General features: G+C 39.9%; 1 protein-coding gene across 1 annotated transcript in view; it reads left to right on the top strand.

The window, feature by feature from the left end:
• MYO1D (myosin ID) overlaps positions 1–19201 on the top strand; it is a 327550-nt gene that overhangs the window by 105889 nt on the left and 202460 nt on the right. The window contains exons 9-14 of the mRNA XM_041723799.1: positions 89–234; positions 313–427; positions 4839–5009; positions 9172–9242; positions 13174–13248; positions 18408–18540. Of these exons, the coding sequence (XP_041579733.1) occupies positions 89–234; positions 313–427; positions 4839–5009; positions 9172–9242; positions 13174–13248; positions 18408–18540 (711 nt within the window). The remainder of the gene's footprint in view (positions 1–88; positions 235–312; positions 428–4838; positions 5010–9171; positions 9243–13173; positions 13249–18407; positions 18541–19201) is intronic.

The following is a 19201-nucleotide window of genomic DNA, read 5'->3' as shown; positions in this document are numbered from 1 at the left end:
GTGGATAAGAATTTAAAACTTATCACAGATCTAAACAGAAGACACAGTCTCAAATGGGGAAGAATGAACAATGTTGTTCTCCTCACAGGCAATATATGAACGCCTTTTTTGTTGGATTGTTACTCGCATCAATGATATTATCGAGGTCAAGAACTATGACACCACCATCCATGGGAAAAACACTGTTATCGGTGTCTTGGATATCTATGGCTTTGAAATCTTTGACAATAACAGGTAAACTGGATAAGAGGCTTAAAACTCTATTGTTGATTTTTTTGTTTCTTTGAACCTAATTGATTCCTTTTCTTGCAGCTTTGAACAGTTCTGCATCAACTACTGCAATGAGAAACTGCAGCAGCTGTTCATTCAGCTGGTTCTGAAGCAAGAACAAGAGGAGTACCAGCGGGAGGGCATCCCCTGGAAGCACGTGAGTAGTATCCTCGGGAAAATAGCTTCCTGAGTTTCATGTAGTATTGCAGATGTCAAATCTTAGCATTTTAGGGGCATTGTTTTAATCTCCTTGAGTACATGAAACATCTCAATGTTAGCTTTCCTTTTGGGGATATGGAATTACAAGTCATTTTCAGGGTTGGCAAGTGGGATTTCTCTCATGTGATGGACTGCCTTGTTGGTGTCCAGAAATGCTGAATTCCAACCTTCACACTTTATGGCTGATGCTGTGTGGGATCTCTAGCTCTCATCTGTCTAGTAGTTTAGCGCCATTTAGAGGTTACTTGGAATAGCAACTTTGCCTTAAATGGACTGGGCTTTGCTTCCAAATTGAGTTTGGAATTTCTTCCTGTCCTTTTTTTCCTCTTATTTCTCCTTTTTTCCCCAACTCTACTTTGCAATTTAAATGGCATTGTTATTCTCTTCAGTTACTGTGGTTTATATTCTCTGAAACCCAGGCATGAAAGCATTAATGTTTACTTCTGTTTGCTGTCCCTCGTGTCACACCTGGTATCACCTGCTCATGGCCCTGTGTGAACACTGACAGTTGTCATAGTCAAACATCTGGCAAGGCAGGGCTGAAAGTGGTACTGCCCTGGGGCATAAGCCCCAGATACCACTGCTGAAAAGCATGACTTGGGTTGGTGCTCTTGTTCCTTACCATTGAGACCTCATGTGTGTGACAGGATGAGACCCAGTAAAGTTTTCTGTTAAATTTATATTTTTAAGCAATTTTGAGAACGGACTTGAGAAATGTATAACTTCTGAGTTTCCATACATTTCTGAGGGTATAGAACTGTGTTTCTCCTTTTGCTGAATAGAACAGACAATAAAGTTAGTGTTTTTTAATATGCATTGTAATAGTAAAAAGCTATTTGGTATGCTGTATGTAAATTCCTTTTATATGTCTCCCACCTTCCTACTTTCTATCTCCTCTCATTCAGAAAGGGAGACAGTGGTACAACTGTCCTGCCTCAAATTGCATTTTTGCCTTCCAACATGTGCTAAACGTAGGAATACCTTAAAAATTTTTTGTTCAAGTATATTAGTGTAAATTTTACTGTTTTACAGATAACCAAAAGGTGTATTATAACTTTGTAATAGAATTACCTATAATTTTGATTTTTGCCGTAAACTCTCATAGCACATTTAAGGTGTAATTCAATTAAGTGTTTTTCTTTTTTTAAGATTTTATTTATTCATGAGAGACATAGAGAGAGAGGCAGAGACATAGGCAAAGGGAGAAGTAGGCTTCCCTGTGGGTGAGACTGATGCAGGACTCCATCCCAGGATCCTGGGGTCACAACCTGAGCCAAAGGCAGATGCTCAACTACTGAGCCACCCAAGCATCTCTCAATTAAGTTTAGATGCAGCCTTCGTAGAATGGACCTGTTGTACAATTTAACACACAATTAAAACTGACACTTAGATTTTTATAGCAAATGTAATCATAAAACTTGTTACTCAGATGTGATTCAGAGATACTGGTCAAAAATATCCTTTAGTATTCAAGATATCAAATTCCACAGGCATAGCTGATAAAGGAGGGAAGTCAACAACCACAGTAGGCTATTCTGAAAAAGGAGCAACAGCCCTAAAATGCAAAAATTCTTAGCAAAATAAACCAAGAAATAAATGTCCTAGAGGGAACAAAAGGCTAGGTCCAAGGTAATTGTTACTGTACTGACTATATTGCCAGGTTCCCCCAAATTAGAATCTCTGTTCTGGGCAATTATTTCCTCAACTTCTGAACATAGTGATTGATTTTTTTTAATGTTTTTTATTATGGAAAATTTCAAGCAAACTAAGAGCATAGATCATGATACAATAAATTCAGTGTACCCATCACCCATCTACCCACCCCCAGATAATGTTAAAGCAAATCTCAGACATCATATTATTTCATCTGTAAATACTCCAGTGTGCTTCTTTAAAAGATAAAGACTTTTACAAATGCTGTGACCACAGTACCATTATCACACCTAAGAAATGTAACAGTAATACCTTCATATCATCAAATATCTAGTCAGTGTTCACATTTCCTCAATTGTTTTACAAGGAGTTTTTTTTGGTTTCTCTTTATAGTTGTTTGAATTTAGACCCAAGCAAGATTCTTACATTGTGGTTGGTTGATAGGTTGCTTGCATATGTGTAGATTTTCTCCTCTCTTTTTTTTCCTCACATTCTCCTGATGAAGAGGATGAGTCATTAGTTCTGTAGAGCTTGCCGTAGTCTGGATTTTGCTTATTGGATTCCCAAGGTGTCATCCAATATATGTCTCTGTTCTGTGTATGTCCTTGGTTGTCAGATCTGGAGGCTTGGCTGGTTTCAGGATCAGTGTTTTAGCACCAGGCTGTTTCATAGTGGTATGTGGACTTCTATCAGGGGGTTCCAAATGCTTGGTTATCTCCCTCCCTAATTGACTCACTTTTATAGGCTTTCGGTGCTGTAGTTTACAAGACATTTTTAGCTGCTCTGTTTGGGCTGGGAATGAGAGACCCAGACCTCTGTGCCCCTGACCTCATCACACCTCCTCTTGCCCCCTTCCCTGGGAATTGAGGTTGCTGGAAGAACCTGGTTTGAAAGCCACAAATTGGGGGATCCCTGGGTGGCTCAGCGGTTTAGCGCCTGCCTTTGGCCCAGGGCACGATCCTGGAGTTCTGGGATCGAGTCCCGCGTCAGGCTCCTGGCATGGGGCCTGCTTCTCCCTCCTCCTGTGTCTCTGCCTCTCTCTCTCTCTCTCTCTCTCTCTCTCTCTGTCTGTCTATCATGAATAAATAAATAAATAAATCTTTTAAAAAAACAAAAAGAAAGCCACAAATTTAAGTAATGTTTGAAGTAACATTAAACTTACAAACTGAAAGTTACTGAACTCTTAAAGCAAAGACCAATCACTTTTAGTTACACAATTGGAACTTTAAAGGACTTAATTCTTTTGTCCCTGGGACAAAAGACAGTCTTTAATTCTATACTAGCAGAGTCTAAGACTTCAGCTAATAATTAATACAGAGTTACTGCTTTTTGAGAAGACTAAGGATGTTTTTTCCAAAGATGGAAATAACTTTTCTCCCTAATTAGCAAATGTAATATGTGCCCACCATAAAAGTACATATGTAGATGGAGGTTTCTCCAGCTCTGTACCACTGATGTTTTGGACCAGATAACTCTTTGTTGTGAGGCTTTCCTGTGCATGATAGGATGTTTAGTGGCCTCTTCCCACTGGTCCTGTAGTCTTGACCTTCAAAAATGTCTCCAGACAATGCCAAATGCCCCTGAGGGAAAAGTCATCCTCTTGAGACTTACTGATAGAGACAAACCAGTAAAGTATAAAAAAGGAAGTAGAAGCCACCCAGTCAGCAGACTGTCAGTCCATGGATACAGAAGAGAACTTGGAAGAGTAGGGGCGGAGCTTAAAGCCACAGATAACTGGCTTGAGTCCTTGGACTAAAATAGCACAGAGCAGGAATCCATGAGAGACTGAAAGTCCATTATGAGCACATAAATCGTACAGAAGGTATTGGAGACAACATTCAATTTTAGATGCCTCCTAAATGAGGGGGACACATCAACACCCAGAACTAAAATGTGTGTTAATAGCCTGTCCATCTTCTGATGATGCACAGCTAGCCTTAGTGAGGCCAGTGTGTGTGTGTGGTGAGATGGATGCTGTGGACTATTCGAGTAAACACATATAGAAGAGGAATTTGGGATAAACTTTGTGCATATTGAAGTTGCTAAAAAGCCAGATGTTATTTAGAACTTTATTCAGCACACAAAAGTAAATGCAAAGTTTATTCTTACCTTTTACAGATACTTTCATCTCAGAATTAAATTTATGTTCTTGCCCAGAGAAACATCAAAACTGCTAAACTTATATGTGCTTTTTTTTTTTTGGCTTTGGGAAAGCTGGAGAAGACCTCTTTTGGGTTTTGGTCATCCAAGGCCATAGAACTAAAAATTCAAGTTCTATGTGATACCTTAACTTCAACTTATGAATCAAATAGCACTTTAAGGTTATTTGTTGGTACTTTGTGGAGTGTAGGTCTAGTGACTAATGGCAAACAGATCGAGGGGGTGGAGAGTATGAAGGAATAGGGTGTAGGATTAAAACAAAAGTTAGTGATAGGAGAAACATTATCTACTTTGTAATTTTTGCCTTGAGCTATACTCAGTAACAAAGTGTTTCATGGTAGAAAGTCAACAAAGAAATAAAAAATAAACCTCTGATAGAACATGTGCTCATTTTAGCACTAGACCTCATTAATGCTCTTGACTTATTTGACATCTACATAACTTTACTTAAATTCCTGAAACATCTGGAAGCATCAGTGTTTTGCGTGTCTTGTTCTCTGTTCCCTCTGGAACGGCTTCCTTGTTGTGTCCTGCAGATCGATTACTTCAACAACCAGATCATCGTGGACCTTGTAGAGCAGCAGCACAAAGGGATAATTGCAATCCTGGATGATGCCTGCATGAATGTTGGCAAAGTCACCGATGAAATGTTCCTCGAAGCACTTAATAGTAAATTAGGCAAACATGGTCATTTTTCCAGCCGAAAGGTATGTGTTTTATGAGAACTTCATCTCCTTTTGACCTGTAGGATTTTCCCATTGTTTGGCAGAATTAAATGGTCTTAAATGTTGGATTAAAAGAATGTCCACTCAACTAAGCAAGAAAGGCCATAAGCATCCATTAAGTGACTTACTGCTATAAATAAATTCTGCCTCTCTGGTTTATGGGATGACAAGATTGATAAAAATCATAATATCCAGGAGAGGGAGCTCCAGACTATTCAATTTGCTAGAAATAGGAAAAATGAACACCATTTTAGAAAGCATGATGTCATTTATAACCAATAGGTACAGAGGCCTTGTTCATATGCTAAAATTCTACTCCTGCTTCTGATAATTCTGGCACTGAAAACAGCTTTTGTCCTTGACTTTTAACAGTAATCAGTTATAAAACATAGTATGTGTCCTCTGCCGCAGTTCTTCAGACTCTATGACTTTCTTGAAAATAGAGAAATTCTAGCTGTAGTTCTCCCCGTCATAAGGAAATTCATTCCCTTCAGTGAATGGGTATCCTTTTAACTCCTCATTTTTCACATTCTAAAAATGTTATTAAACAAATCACATTTCTGTAATAAGTGGTGGCAGTTGTGATTGTCAGACCTTTGCATATAGTATATTTGCCATCGGTATTTGTCCTAGGAGGGGTGCACTGTCATTCTCGAGTATTCCCTACAGATACAGGCTTGTCTAGCAATCATAAGCTGAAGGAGAAACAAGCCCCATGCTCTGTCACTTCCATAAAGAAAGGAACAAACATTTCTGCTCCTCCATATTTTCATGTAAATCTATGATACATGCCAATTTTTTTTTAGCACAAATAAATCTAACTTTGTCCCCTTTGAAATTATGTAATCAGAACAGTAAGAATCTGCAACTAGATAAAGCACTAATCATCAAGAAATAGATTGTTGGCTGATATTTATTTAGGCCAGTTTATTTCTTAAAGATTCTCCTTGGGGCAGCCCCAGTGGCTCAGAGGTTTAGCACCGCCTTCAGCCTGGGGGGTGATCCTGGAGACCTGGGATTGAGTCCCGCGTTGAGCTCCCTGCATGGAGCCTTCTCCTCCCTCTGTCTGTGTCTCTGCCTCTCTCTCTCTCTCTCTCTCTGTCTGTCATGAATAAATAAATAAAATCTTAAAAAAAAAAAAAAAAAAAAAGATTCTCCTTGGTCTGTTACTCAGGATTGATGTAGTCCCTACTACAAGTCAGTCAGCTGTCAGATGCTACTGTCTGACCTTTGACATTAGGCTTCTGGTCAGAGGTATTCTTCAGTCATTTCCCATGTATAACACAGGTGCTTTATTAAGTACCTCCCATTTCCCAGGCATATTCTGGGTACTGGGGACAGTGCAGAAGCCAAGGTAGAAGCATCCTACACCTTTTAGAGTGATCAGTTGAAAGATGGTATTACATGGGGAGATGTCCTGTCTTCGAGGGATGGGTTATCTACATCCTTTATAACCCCAGCCCAGGTTTTGGAGATTCACCTAACATCCTGCCTACAAAATGGTAGGTCATCAGTGTTTATAAAATTGAATTGAATTGGTCATGATTATACCAAAAACTTCTTATGGAATATTGAATTTTAGACTAAAACATGCAATGCTCCATTTCATTTATATTAAATAACTATGAATCTCATGATAAACCACCTCATTTTGATTCATCTTAGCCATTTATACACCTGAATTAAATTTATCCACCAAATATCTGAAATAGGTCAATCTTACAGTAGCCACTCCACATAGTACTTTTTTCTTTTTAAACATTTTATGTATTTATTCATGAGAGACACAGAGAGACACAGGCAGAGGGAGAAGCAGGCTCCATACAGGGGGCCTGACGTGGGATTCGATGCCCTGTCTCCAGGATCATGCCCTGGGCTGAAGGCAGTGCTAAACCACTGAGCCACCCAGACTGCACTCCACATAGTACTTTTAAGCAGTTGCCATTGATTTGGTAAGAAATTGCAAAATATTAATTTATCTGGGAAGATGGGAATTCTCTCTCCTTTTTAAAGATTTTATTTATTTGAGAGAGAGAGAGAAAAAAAGACTATATGATAGAGGTAGGGGGGAAGAGCAGAGGGAGAGGGACAAGCAGACTCCCTGCTGAGTGCAGAGCCCAACTCAGGGCCCAGTCTCACACCTGAGCCCAAATGAAGAATTGGATCCCCAACCGACTGAGCCCCCAGGCACCATAGGAATTTTCTTTCTTTCTTTTCTTTTTTTTTCTTTAAATGTGGAAATCCAAGTTTCTCTGACTCTCCAACCAGGTAGCTCCTTCCTCGTGGGGGCTCCTCCCCTCTAGGCAAGGGTAAGTGATGGAAGTCTTAGGAGGAAGTCCCCCCTGAGATGGGAACTTTTAAAGTGTGTTAATTTCTGGGTTTATAGCCCTAATGAAGGAAAGAAATGGAATAACCAAGCTGTCAGGATGTATTTCATCACTATGAATCTATCTGTTAAATAATGCTATTATATTGTACATTAAGCCATGTATTATCATCTGCTATTGATTACATTAACTCGAGTTATTGGTATGTTAAATAAGAGATTTCTGCCTCATATTTTTTGGGGGCTAAGGGGTTTCTTATATGTTAAGGTTATCGTGGGGATATAGGCAAATGATCCAATAAACCATGAAATTCCTATTTAAGGTATTGTGAACATAGAAAGTTAAATGATATACATAACTTATTATTTTCAAAATGTAAAGAAAAATCTAAAGCCTTCTGTGCTCAGATCAGTTGAGACTTTGCAGTATTCAAATGTAAGAATATTCAATTAGTGTGGGCATCTCCTGGGTTCTTTTCCACGAGGAGTTTTATTAATGAAGGGCTTTTGTAAAATGGTTAACAAAAGGGAGAAGAAAAGAGGGATTCCACTTTTTGGAGACCTCTCTATTTTGGATACATGGTTCATTTAAGCTTCAGTATAACTCTCTGGGATGAGTAATTATTTAAAGACACAGAGCAAGTAGATGGTAGAACCAAGATTTGAACCTCAGAAGTCTGATTCTAATTTCCTGTAATTATTCACTTGTCTGATTAATAAACTAATTATTCTTTTACTAGTCTAGTGTTATGAGTATAGAAGCCACCATCCTGGCTGGGGGTATTTGGTAGCTACCACTGCAACGTAAGTTTTTGTGCATAACTGCACTCAGTGCTCTATGGATTCTTGGATGTCTACTTTAGAACACATAGGATCTCAAGTGATCCTTCACAGGGCAGACAAAGAAGTCTGGGTGCTGCTGTAACAAGGAAATTTTCAGAAAACTGTGGAGACCACCACCACAGAAAAACTACCTTTCCGTAAAGGATTCTTCAACTTCCTGCAGCTATTTCTCACTGAAGAAGAATACTTTTTATCTTCTCTGAAATGATAGCCCTGAACTTGAGTCCCAAGACAAGTGAATCAGGCCATTCTGTATGTACATAGGAGAGCAGACATTACCTCTGGTCTCAAGAATCCTTCCAGAACGGCCGCTTTTGAGCTATGTGACTTGGGCCAATTACCTGAGCTTTCTGACCCTTAGTTTCCTTGTGATAAAATAGAGCTCATAATACTTCCTTTAAATATCAGTTGTGAGGGTTGCATGAGATATATGTGCCCAGCAGACAGCAAGCCCTCTGTGTGATGCTCCTTAAGCGGAACATGGAACAGAAAGAGACTATATTAGTTTGGGCAGGCTGGGCCACTTGAGGCAGCAGCCAAGCTCTCAGCGTCAGAAACAATAGAAGTCCAATTTTGTCCCAGGAACCTGGACTTCTGTCTTCTGCTCTTTCATCACCTTGCCACTATCCTTCTCTGCAATCTGCTAGTGGGAGGAGAAGAGGGAGTGCTGCAAATGATCACTTCTTACCGGTGTTGGCCTGACACAACCACACTTCCTTTCCACTCACTGTCCATTGTCCAGCACCTGGTCACTTGGCCATATCCAGCTGCCAGGGTGGCTGGGAAATGCCATCTAGCTGTGTAGACTTCCGGTGAAAGCTCACAGGCTTTACCAGATAAGTCCCACATAGTGTGATTTCATTCATAATGGTATCATGATTTGTGGTACTATCATTATCTTATATGACATTGGAGTATAATTTTAGGAAAGTGAAAATATCCATTTCCAAAGTAATCTCCTAATTGATTTCTTAGCTCTGCGCCTCAGACAAAATCCTGGAGTTTGATCGAGATTTTCGAATTCGACATTATGCCGGTGATGTAGTGTGAGTATCTTACTTCATTACCTAACACGATGACTTGCATGCAACTTCACTTCAGAAAATAGAACCAGGGGAAATAAAAACTGTTTTCCTATTCATTTGTGTTTTTTAGTCATTTCATAGGCTAATATATTATATAATATATTATATCTCCTCCTATTATAATATATAATATATAACATATATCTCCTCCTATATATTATAATATATTATACCTCCTCCTATTATATATTATATATGTATCATATATATAATATATATCTCCTATATATTATAATATATTATAATATATCTTCTCCTATTATATAATATATAATAAATTATATTATATCTCCTCACTTAAAAAAAATTGGCTTAGCTTCATTCATTCCTTGCTTTTCAAACTTTTCTTGAACACACACCGTGGCAGCCATGCACCATCCCTGGCATAGTTGGCACTCAGTCAGGTCACCTGATGGATAAATGAATCATGGAAGAATGTTAAAGATGGATATGGTAGGCCTTTTTCTGAAGAAGCTAGGAGTTCAGTGGTGGACACAAGCAGATACATGGTAAGTCACTGTAACAAAGAATGGGAGGGGTCAAACTAGAGATGCACAAGGCCTTATGGAAACACTGAGGAGGAATTAATTAAATTTGGGTGAGAGTATAGAGAGGTTTTGGTGGGAGGAAGTGATATCCAAGCTGAGTTCTAAAAGTAAAAGAGGTTTTAGTCAGGGGAAAGAATTAGGAAGGGAGGAGGTGAGGAGGGTAATCCAGGCAGAGGAGCCAGTAGGTTCGCAGGCCCAGAGCCAAGAGCCACCATTGTGTGTGAAGAACTACAAGCAGTGGGATAACCACATGAGCAGAAACTTATTTTGCCATATTTCAAATGTCAGTTGAAAAAGTAAAAATCTCACTTTTTCTGGTCACAATATAAGTAGAAATTGACAGGAAAATATAACTAAAAATAAACTACCTTAGTACTTAGTTCCCTAGGGCTGCTGTAACATTGGTGGCTTAATACAAGAGAAATGTTTGCTCTCCCAGTTCTGGAAGCCAAAAGTCCGAACCCTAGGGCCACACGCCAGAGGTTCTGGAAGAGGATTGTTCCTCACCTCTGCCAGCTTCTGGTGGCTGCAGGCATCGTGGGACTTGTGGCTGCATTTCTCCAGTCTCTGCTTCTATAGTCACACTGCAGCCCCATCTTTGGTGTGTCTGTGTTAAAACTCCGTCTGGCTCTATTTTTTTTTTTAATTTTATTTATTTATTCATGAGAATACACAGAGAGGAGACAGAGAGAGATGCAGAGGCAGAGGGAGAAGCAGGCTCCATGCAGGGAGCCCGACGTGGGACTCGATCCTGGGTCTCCAGGATCACGCCCCGGGTCGAAGACGGCACTAAACCGCTGAGCCACCCGGGCTGCCCTATTTTTTTTTTTTTAAAGTAGGCTCCACACCCAGCACAGAGCCCAGTGCAGGGCATGAACTCACAATTCTGAGATCAAGACCTGAGCTGAGATCAAGAGTCAGACTACTTAGCAGGAACCCCTGCTTCTTTCTTAAAACTACAATTGTGATGGCATCTAGGGTCCACCTGGGTGATATGGGATCAGTTTCTCCTCTCAAGATCCATAACATAATCACACCTTTTGTCATAGAAGATCACACTAACAGGGGCTGGGGGATTTGACATGGATGTCTTTCGAGTGGTAGAGGGGCATTTTTCAGCCTGCTACACTTAGGATGTTTTGCCCACTGAACACTGCTTCTTTCTGGATAATTGTTTAAAATTTCCTCCTCTTCTTCCTCTTTACTTTTTACATTAGAAGCTCTGTTCATCATAACCCATTACAGGAATAAATTACATAACAACAACAAAAAGGCAAATGATCATCTCTACAAATGCCAAAAAGACATTTGAAGAAATTTTAATAGCTGTTCCTGATATAAATTAAAACTCTGAGTCATAAAATAATATGGCTCGAAATTATCACCCCATCTGTCAAACTAGCCATTAGAGCTGGAATGGCACCATTTTCCACTTGTTCTGGTCCTGTTCCCAGGTTCCAGAACACTGAAGAGGGAAGATGCAGCGGTGTGCACACTCTCCCACTGAAAAGGAGGGCCTCACTTACAGGATGCTTCCATATGGTTCGAGAGCATAAAAGCAGAATTGGTCAGAGGCCTTGGAGACCAGCTAGCCTGGCCTCTTTGTTTTATAGATGGAGAGACTTATGGAAAGTTTGTAATAACACTTTTGTCCAGGGTCATACAGCAAGTTTATGGAATAGCTGAGACAATAACTGGTTTCTAGACTCCTAGTCCAGAATTCTAGCTGACCCTTCCAAGGGATGTTCAATGCCTCAGATTTCCCCTTTCCTCCAGCCTTTCAGTCCTTTTCTAGGACTGCATATGTTCTGTGTGTGCACAGTGTTTTATAAGGTGCTCCACCCACAAAGAGCTTTCCGTGTAAGATGCATATATACCCATATGATTGTGTGTGTGTACTCATAAATATGCGTACACATAATAGACACACAACTACAGGCATACATCAGTACAGTAAAAGATCTAAAATAATTGCCGTACAACTAATATGAGTATTGTCAGAATTTAGAATAAACACATGATGTCATACTACTATCTGTGATAAGCCCAGGAAGGTCGATGCTAGTCCTTAAATGCTAGGAATTATTTTTAAAGGGAGAAGTGGAAAGAGTGCTAGAAATATTCAGGAAATAGTAAATAGTCCGTTAAAGTGGAATGTATCCTTTTTGTAGCATTAGAGAAGTAGAAGTACCTGAAAAAGTAGATTGAGATCAAATCGTAATGAGTCTTAAAGGCCAAAATGAGAACTTTGAAGTTTGGAGGTTATAGGTTAGACCAAAGACTAAGAGTTGGGTGGCTTCAAGGTTTCAGTCAAAAATGACTTGAAGATCTTAGGAAATGGATCTAGGAGTTGGGAGGCGAGGAAGTAATTTTGGATCTGGTGGCCTTGAAGCTCCTATGGGCACTAAAGCCTGAAGGAACCTTCTTGGTGAATTAAATGTGTAAGGCTGAAACATCAGTGAGGGGTCACAGTCAGACATCTGAAAATGTTCTCCATCAATGCGATGATTGTCAAGGAAGATACAAAGACAGGCAAGAAAGTAGAGCTCTCGGGAGCAGGTACATCTAGAGTTCCTGTTGCACAATCTCTGAGCCTCTGTCTTTGTCACCCTGGTGACTCTGTCACTTTTGCCCCCAGCACTAAACTGGCCTCTCCTGGAGTCCACGCTCATTGCTGCAGCCCAGCAGCTCCCATCCCTCCTTCATCACCAAGAGTGAATTGAGTGGGACCCTCAGGACCTCAACCTTCTCCCTCCTCCAAACCGTGAATGCCTGCCTCCTTGTTTTCTCTCAAGCATGCCATGCATGGGCCTGGTCCTCTCCTTCGTTTGATCTGTTTCACTGTGTGATCTCCCTTCCTCTTTTCTTCTGCTTATCCAAATCTTACCATCCTTTGCAGTTCTTCTTGGATTCTTTTTTCCCACCCTGAACACATTGAAAGAACCATAGGCAAGTCACTTGACCTCCTTACAGAAGAGACTATTAGCTCCTGTATGTTGCTGTTTTGCTTTTATCTTAGGAGTGCTGGATGATAAACACAGCTATCTTTTTAAGAGTCGACTTCTTGAGGTAAGCAGTAAACCATAGAAAATGACAGTCTTAATCATAGTGACGGTGCTGATGTTTGTTCTCCTTCTGAGGAAGAGAAACAACATCCTGTCTGTTTAGTAGGTAAATTTGATATTCTTTAACACAGAACAAAGTGAACAATATTAGCTCTACAGATGATTGATTACATAATTAACAGTGGAAAAGCTTGTAGACTTATCAAAAAGCTTACATGTGGCTCTTGCTTGGTGAATAATGCATGTTTTCTATGTGTTGTTTTTTTTTTTTTCTCCTAGCTATTCGGTCATTGGATTTATTGACAAAAATAAAGACACTTTGTTTCAAGATTTCAAGCGCCTCCTGTATAATAGGTAGGATTGAAATTTTATTAATTATCTTCCCATTAAACTCTTTGACATATGTATTGCATAATATGTATGCACATCATTACTTTCATGTGGCAATTTTAATAGCTCCTGGCAAATTTTCTAGTTCTGTTTGATCATAATGAATGAATGAAATAATGTATTACCTTATGATTATACAGTCTAAATTTAGGACAGAGACCTGCTAATGACTTTGCTTGATTTCCCTTGGGTTGCCTCAGTCTCCCTGTTCACTACTGCTGCCCTCTTGGCACCCCTGCCAAAGTCCCCAGTGTAGGCCATTGGCAGTGGTGGTGGGGTATTGGATACCCTCTGGCCCAGATAAACGTTTTACGCATGCAGATTCCCACTGTAGTGCCTTTGCTTCCAACTAAGAGACCATTCTTAGTAGAGTGGCATCTAGTGTCAGTGTTGACAGATCCTTAGTGGACAGAACCTTCTCACAGTCCAAGAAAATGTGGAAAAGATGTGGTGAAATAAAGCCAGGCAGAGGATAGCAAGTTCAAACATAGCATGGATGTTTTGGAAAGAGGCCCATAAAGAAGAAGAAGAGATTCTCAGCCACTTTCTTCTTTTGGGTTAGAGAAATGTACTCACACATTTATTAAGTCTACTCAGTTGGTTAAGAGATCATCAAAAATGTGTTGAACACCTGTGAGCCATACATTCTGCTATGGCCTGAAATGCAGCTGTGAAAAAAATTTAGGCTAGGTCCCTGGCCTCATGGATCTGCTCTTCCAGTGGAAATGACACATAATAAGAAAACAACTTTCTGGTAAGTGACAAGTGCTGTGAATAAAAAGTAGGTAAGAGATTGAAGCATGCACACAAGGAAGGGTAAGGGGAAATATTATAGATAAGGGTGGTCAGAAAAGGCTTCTTAAAAGGGATGACTTTTTGAGCAGAGACCTGAATGAAGGAGTGAACCATGAACACGTTGTGGCAAGAGCATTTCCAGCAGAGATAATAGCCAGTGCCAAGGTAGGAGTGAGCACGGATGTCTTGAGAACAGTGAGAAGACTACTGCACGTAAAAGCAGAGTGAGGGAGAGTAATAGGGACAAAATTTAGGGAGATGAGCAGGGTATGGATCATGAAGTATCTGTGAGCCAAGGTAAGAATGAAGTATGAAGAGAAGCCATTGGAATTTATGATATGATTGATTTATATTTTAAAGAACTCACTAGGACCACTGTATAAAACATATACTGTAAAGGACAAGAGTAGAAATGAGACCAAACAGGAGACTAGTTTAGTAATCCAGGTGTTATTAACAGAGGTAATGAAAAAGTGGTCAGAGCGAGTGATATTTTGAAAGTGGAGCCAACAAGATTCGCTGACGGATAGGTTGTGTGGCGTGAGAGAAATATAAATCTGAGATGAAGCCTGAGCAGTGGGGAAGGAGTGCTTGAGATGGGGAAGATGATGAGAGGGGCTAATCGGGTAGAGGAGATGAAGTGTTCTGTTTTGGATATGTTGTGTTATATTGGACATTCCACTGGAAATGCCAAGTAGGCGGTTGTGGGTATGCATCTGGAACTCTGGATAAAGGAGGAACTAGAAATAGAAATTCATGATCATCAGTCTGTTGACAGTACTTTAAGCCATAAGACTAGATGAGATTAACAAGGGTGAGCATAGACAAATAGAAGAGGTCAAAAAGACTAATCCCTGAGACTCCCCAGCATTCAGAATCAAGTAAGAAAGAAGCAACTAGCAAAGGAGACAGGGCTGCCAGTGAGGTAGGAAGAAAACTGGAAATCTGGTGTCACAGAAACCAAGACAAGAAAAAAGTGCTTTATGAAGAAAAAAATTATAAACTGCGTCAAACACTGTCAGAAGCAAAAAGAGGTGAGGACCAAGATTAACCATGGGATTTGCTGACATGAAGGCCACTGGGACTCTTGACAACACTGGCCTCAGTAGAGTCCTGAAGACGAATGTCTCAAGTGGGCTCCAGAGAATATGGATAATGAGAATGTGGAAACATGGTGTTTAAACAGTTCTTCAAGAAGTTTTACAATTAAATGGTTTATCTGTGTGGATGTTGAAGCCACCAAGAGTGGTGATGGAGCTTTCAGCACCAGAAAGTTACATGAGAATGCAAAAGGAGGTCCATGTTAAAATTTGTCATGGGAAAAAGGGACTTTCAGAAAGGAGTTTCAATGCTTGAATTTTCAGGTGAGATGTACCCATTTTGAGGGACAAATGACAGAGTCTGGCATTGTTCTGTGAAGATAATATAAAAAACTCAAATTGGAAAAATGGCTTCAGTTGGCCAGTAGCAATGTTAGCATGTGTTGCTAGAAGAAAGCAGCCAGACTGCATACCAAGAGCCTACAGAAGGTGGCATTCGTGAATTCACCTTGTGAATTTATAGGCCCATAGGTTCTATTCTAGTGAGAACAGCTCCACCTCCTAGTAGTGGACTCATGCGCATTATCCCAAGTTCACAGGACCAATGTAGAAACGAAGCCACATATAGATTTATTTCCAGTGAAAAATCTGACCATCACACGGAATGGAATATTTGCATTGGTATGACAGGCTGTTCTCCTCTATTAGAAAACCTGCTTGGGAATTCACATAGTAGCGAGAATTCTAGTTTATTAATTGACAGTGAAAAATATTACCCATAGAATCCAGAATGCTTAGTTGCTTGGTAAGCATGGAATCAGAACAAAGGGACTTGGATAAATCCAACAATTAAAGGCATTGGGCTCATGAATCTGGTTCACAATAGGGATGGTCTTGCAAAGGTGTGATTAAAGGTCTATTGACTGCAGTTTTTTGTATGTATCTGCATAACAGGAAAGGCCTTGCCAGTGGGATGGGGCAGTCTTGGATTTATTTTGGCTAAAACCATCCTCCTAGATTGTGTTGGATTGTGCTTCCTTTCCTTCTGGAGACTTCAATGCTTCCATGGCTAAACAACCTCCCAGAATTCCAGTCCTTTCTATGTATATGTTTAAAGAGTAATCCTTGCACCTCTAGTTCTATAGACCTTAAGAGTATACTTGCATGCATGTGTGTGTGCATGTGTGTCTACGTGTGTGTATGTAAATGGAAAGAGGAAGGGAGCAAGCCAGTGAAATGCCAGGTACACAGACTTAACTCTTCACTACCTCACTACTAAACCAGATAGGTTCTGTCTTATTTATTAAACCTACGGGGTTTCTGGATAAATAAGCTTCCCTTTTAAGAAAAGCATTCTTTTAAATGTTTGAAAACTATTTTATTAATATTACATGCATGACTTACTGGTCCCAAAGTTTGTTCTCTTTAGAATGATTATAATGTGTCTGTTTTGATTCATTATGGGTCAGTTCTATTTAATAATCATAATAAACACCTTATTTCCTTCATTTCCAACCTTCCCCTCTCCCTCCATTTATGAGGTAAAATATGGAAAGCAGTTCTAAATATGGCCAACATAGGTGGAAGGTAGAATTTGGGTTAGAAACTGCCTAGACCGAAGTCAGCAATCTTCATTCTTTGGTCTGCGTCAGAATTTTCAAAGCATACATGTTCTGCTTTCTAGAAATTCTATTCAGTAAGTGTTAGGAAGACATCCAGGCCTCCTCTGCACTAAGGGTTGAGAACCACTGCCTTGAATTCTCTCTCAGCTAAAGACTAGAATGGAAATTTTAGGGAGAAACAATATAGGTTTATGCAGTCATTTTTTTTTCCTGATAGGTGCATCATTGGAAAATCAGGAACTAGGACCAGAAAGGCATAAAACAGGGTCCCTGAGCCACACACAGATTACTGTTATTTTACCACCCCTTTTGATGGTAGTCAGCAGTGCTTCCTAGCAGTGGTGAGGGTTGGGAGTGCTATTCTGTCCTCATTCACACACCACTCAGTCTTTTAGGCCACCATTTATCCTCTTTGCTCTCTTGTCATCTATTCTGGCTTTTCACAGCTCTTACTTTGAGCCTCTGTGTGCAGAGGTTTACTGGGTATTTGGGGAACCACTTCAGTTTCCTCAATTTTACACCAGGGAAAGAAAAGTGGGCAAAATGACAGCAGTGGTAAACACAGTTAGCAGTGAGTGTCCTTGCTGAGTCCTTTCTCTTCTCAGTCCCCAATTAAAAAAAATTCTGAGAAACAGCGTTGTAGGTTGACATATGGCACCAACACTTGTGGTGAGCACTTCATGACCTGTGGAGATACGGACTCATAGTGTTGTACACCTGAAACTAGTGTAATGTCATGGGTCAACTGTCCGCAAATAAAAAGAGAGAAAGAAGTTTCCAGGAAGCAAGCAGCATTTTGAGTTCCAATTACTTTAAAATCAGAAGTACTCGAAAGAAACAGGAAGAAAATCAGAGATGAGACCATCAGACATGTCTTTGAAAATATCCCCACCAAGCCAAATAATGGTTTTTATGTGATATTTAGCATTGAAACTGGCCTGAGTTACACATTATGGGACTCGCAGGACAACAGTCATAGTGTCACATCAGTAAACTCTTGTAACTGCCAATAAGGGAGTGAATAAATTCAGCTGCAGTAAGGGGTTTTTACTAGAAGGCGATAGTTCTTTAATATTCCTGCCTGTGTTATGAGACAGAGCTGACTTTTTGTAGTATAGCCTGTTCTGTGTGAATCCTTCTTCCGATGAGAAGGTGCTTTCACACCCGTGTTCTCTGCCATGCCACTGAGCATTGTTTTTTCACTAGTGGCTTGTCCTTCTTCCAAGTACCACCCAACCCTTTTTATTTTATGTATCTATTGTAAGAGCCGTTCCTATTTGGGGGTCCTAGATGTCACTTTAAAGAAGTTTAAAGAGTTCTTTTTTCAGTTTATTGATTTAAGTAATCTCTACCGCCAACATGGGGCTCGAACTCATGACCTCGACACCAAGAGTCACATGCTCAACTGACTGAGCCAGCCAGGGACCCAGGAATTTTTTTAAACATAGGATAGTTTGGACACATCTTCTCCGTCTGTCGTACGGTATCTGCCACAACACTTTCTCAGCATAATTTTCTGGATGAAGTCTTTTTTCCAATAAGGCCTTGTGAGTACAGTCTGTAGTCCACTTGTGACTCCCAGAGTACAACACAGTGGGATTGGTTTGCAGTTTCTGTTTGGCTTATTTGAAGGTGATTTTCACATTGCTCTCTCTGTGCTTCTCAGTTCAAATCCTGTGCTGAAGAATATGTGGCCTGAAGGCAAACTGAGTATTACAGAGGTGACCAAGCGACCTCTAACCGCTGCCACCTTGTTTAAGAATTCTATGATCGCTTTAGTGGACAACCTTGCATCAAAGGTAATTATTTTCTTTTCCACATACCCATTTTATGGCCACTTTCGATGCTACTTGGCACCACTTGCTGTCATAGGGTCCCTCTTGATATATGTTGTAGAGAATGTATGTGTGATTTGCCATTCAGGTAATTAAGTTAAACTGAAACATCTATTTAAAGTGAATGTTATTCTAGAATTCTTATTCCTATTTTTTTTTTAACATGGCTGGGTGAAGCACTTTTGTCCCAGGTGAAATGCTTCTTAAGTTTGAGCTTTTTATGGTTGTTGACAAGGAGAAAGTCTTAGTGAGATCTTAAAAAAAAAAAAGTATATGTATAAAGTAGAGCATGTGCCTGACAAAATGAGCTTCAGCCCTGTACCAAAGAAAGGGTGTGGCTTAAAAAAAAATCTTAAATTAAATAGTAATATGCCATCCATATATCATGTCCGGATACAGAATGACCAGATAGAGTTTCAAGAGGAAGTTTAATATTTAAGTATTGTTCTTAGGCTGTTGTAAACAGCTACTGTAAACAGTCTTAGTTGTTGTAAACTGTTACAACAGTTCTGTTGTAAACAGAAATCAAATGCTGTATTATTGATGATTGTTTCTGCTTTTGATTGTTCCCTTCAGGTGTAATTCTATTTGATAACTTTAGTCTGTGTTTCTGCCCCTCCCCCCA

The sequence above is a fragment of the Vulpes lagopus genome, chromosome 12 (genome assembly GCF_018345385.1).
Source record: "Vulpes lagopus strain Blue_001 chromosome 12, ASM1834538v1, whole genome shotgun sequence".
In the NCBI taxonomy this organism is placed as follows: Eukaryota; Metazoa; Chordata; class Mammalia; order Carnivora; family Canidae; genus Vulpes; species Vulpes lagopus.
This window is presented reverse-complemented; position numbering and strand designations above follow the sequence as displayed.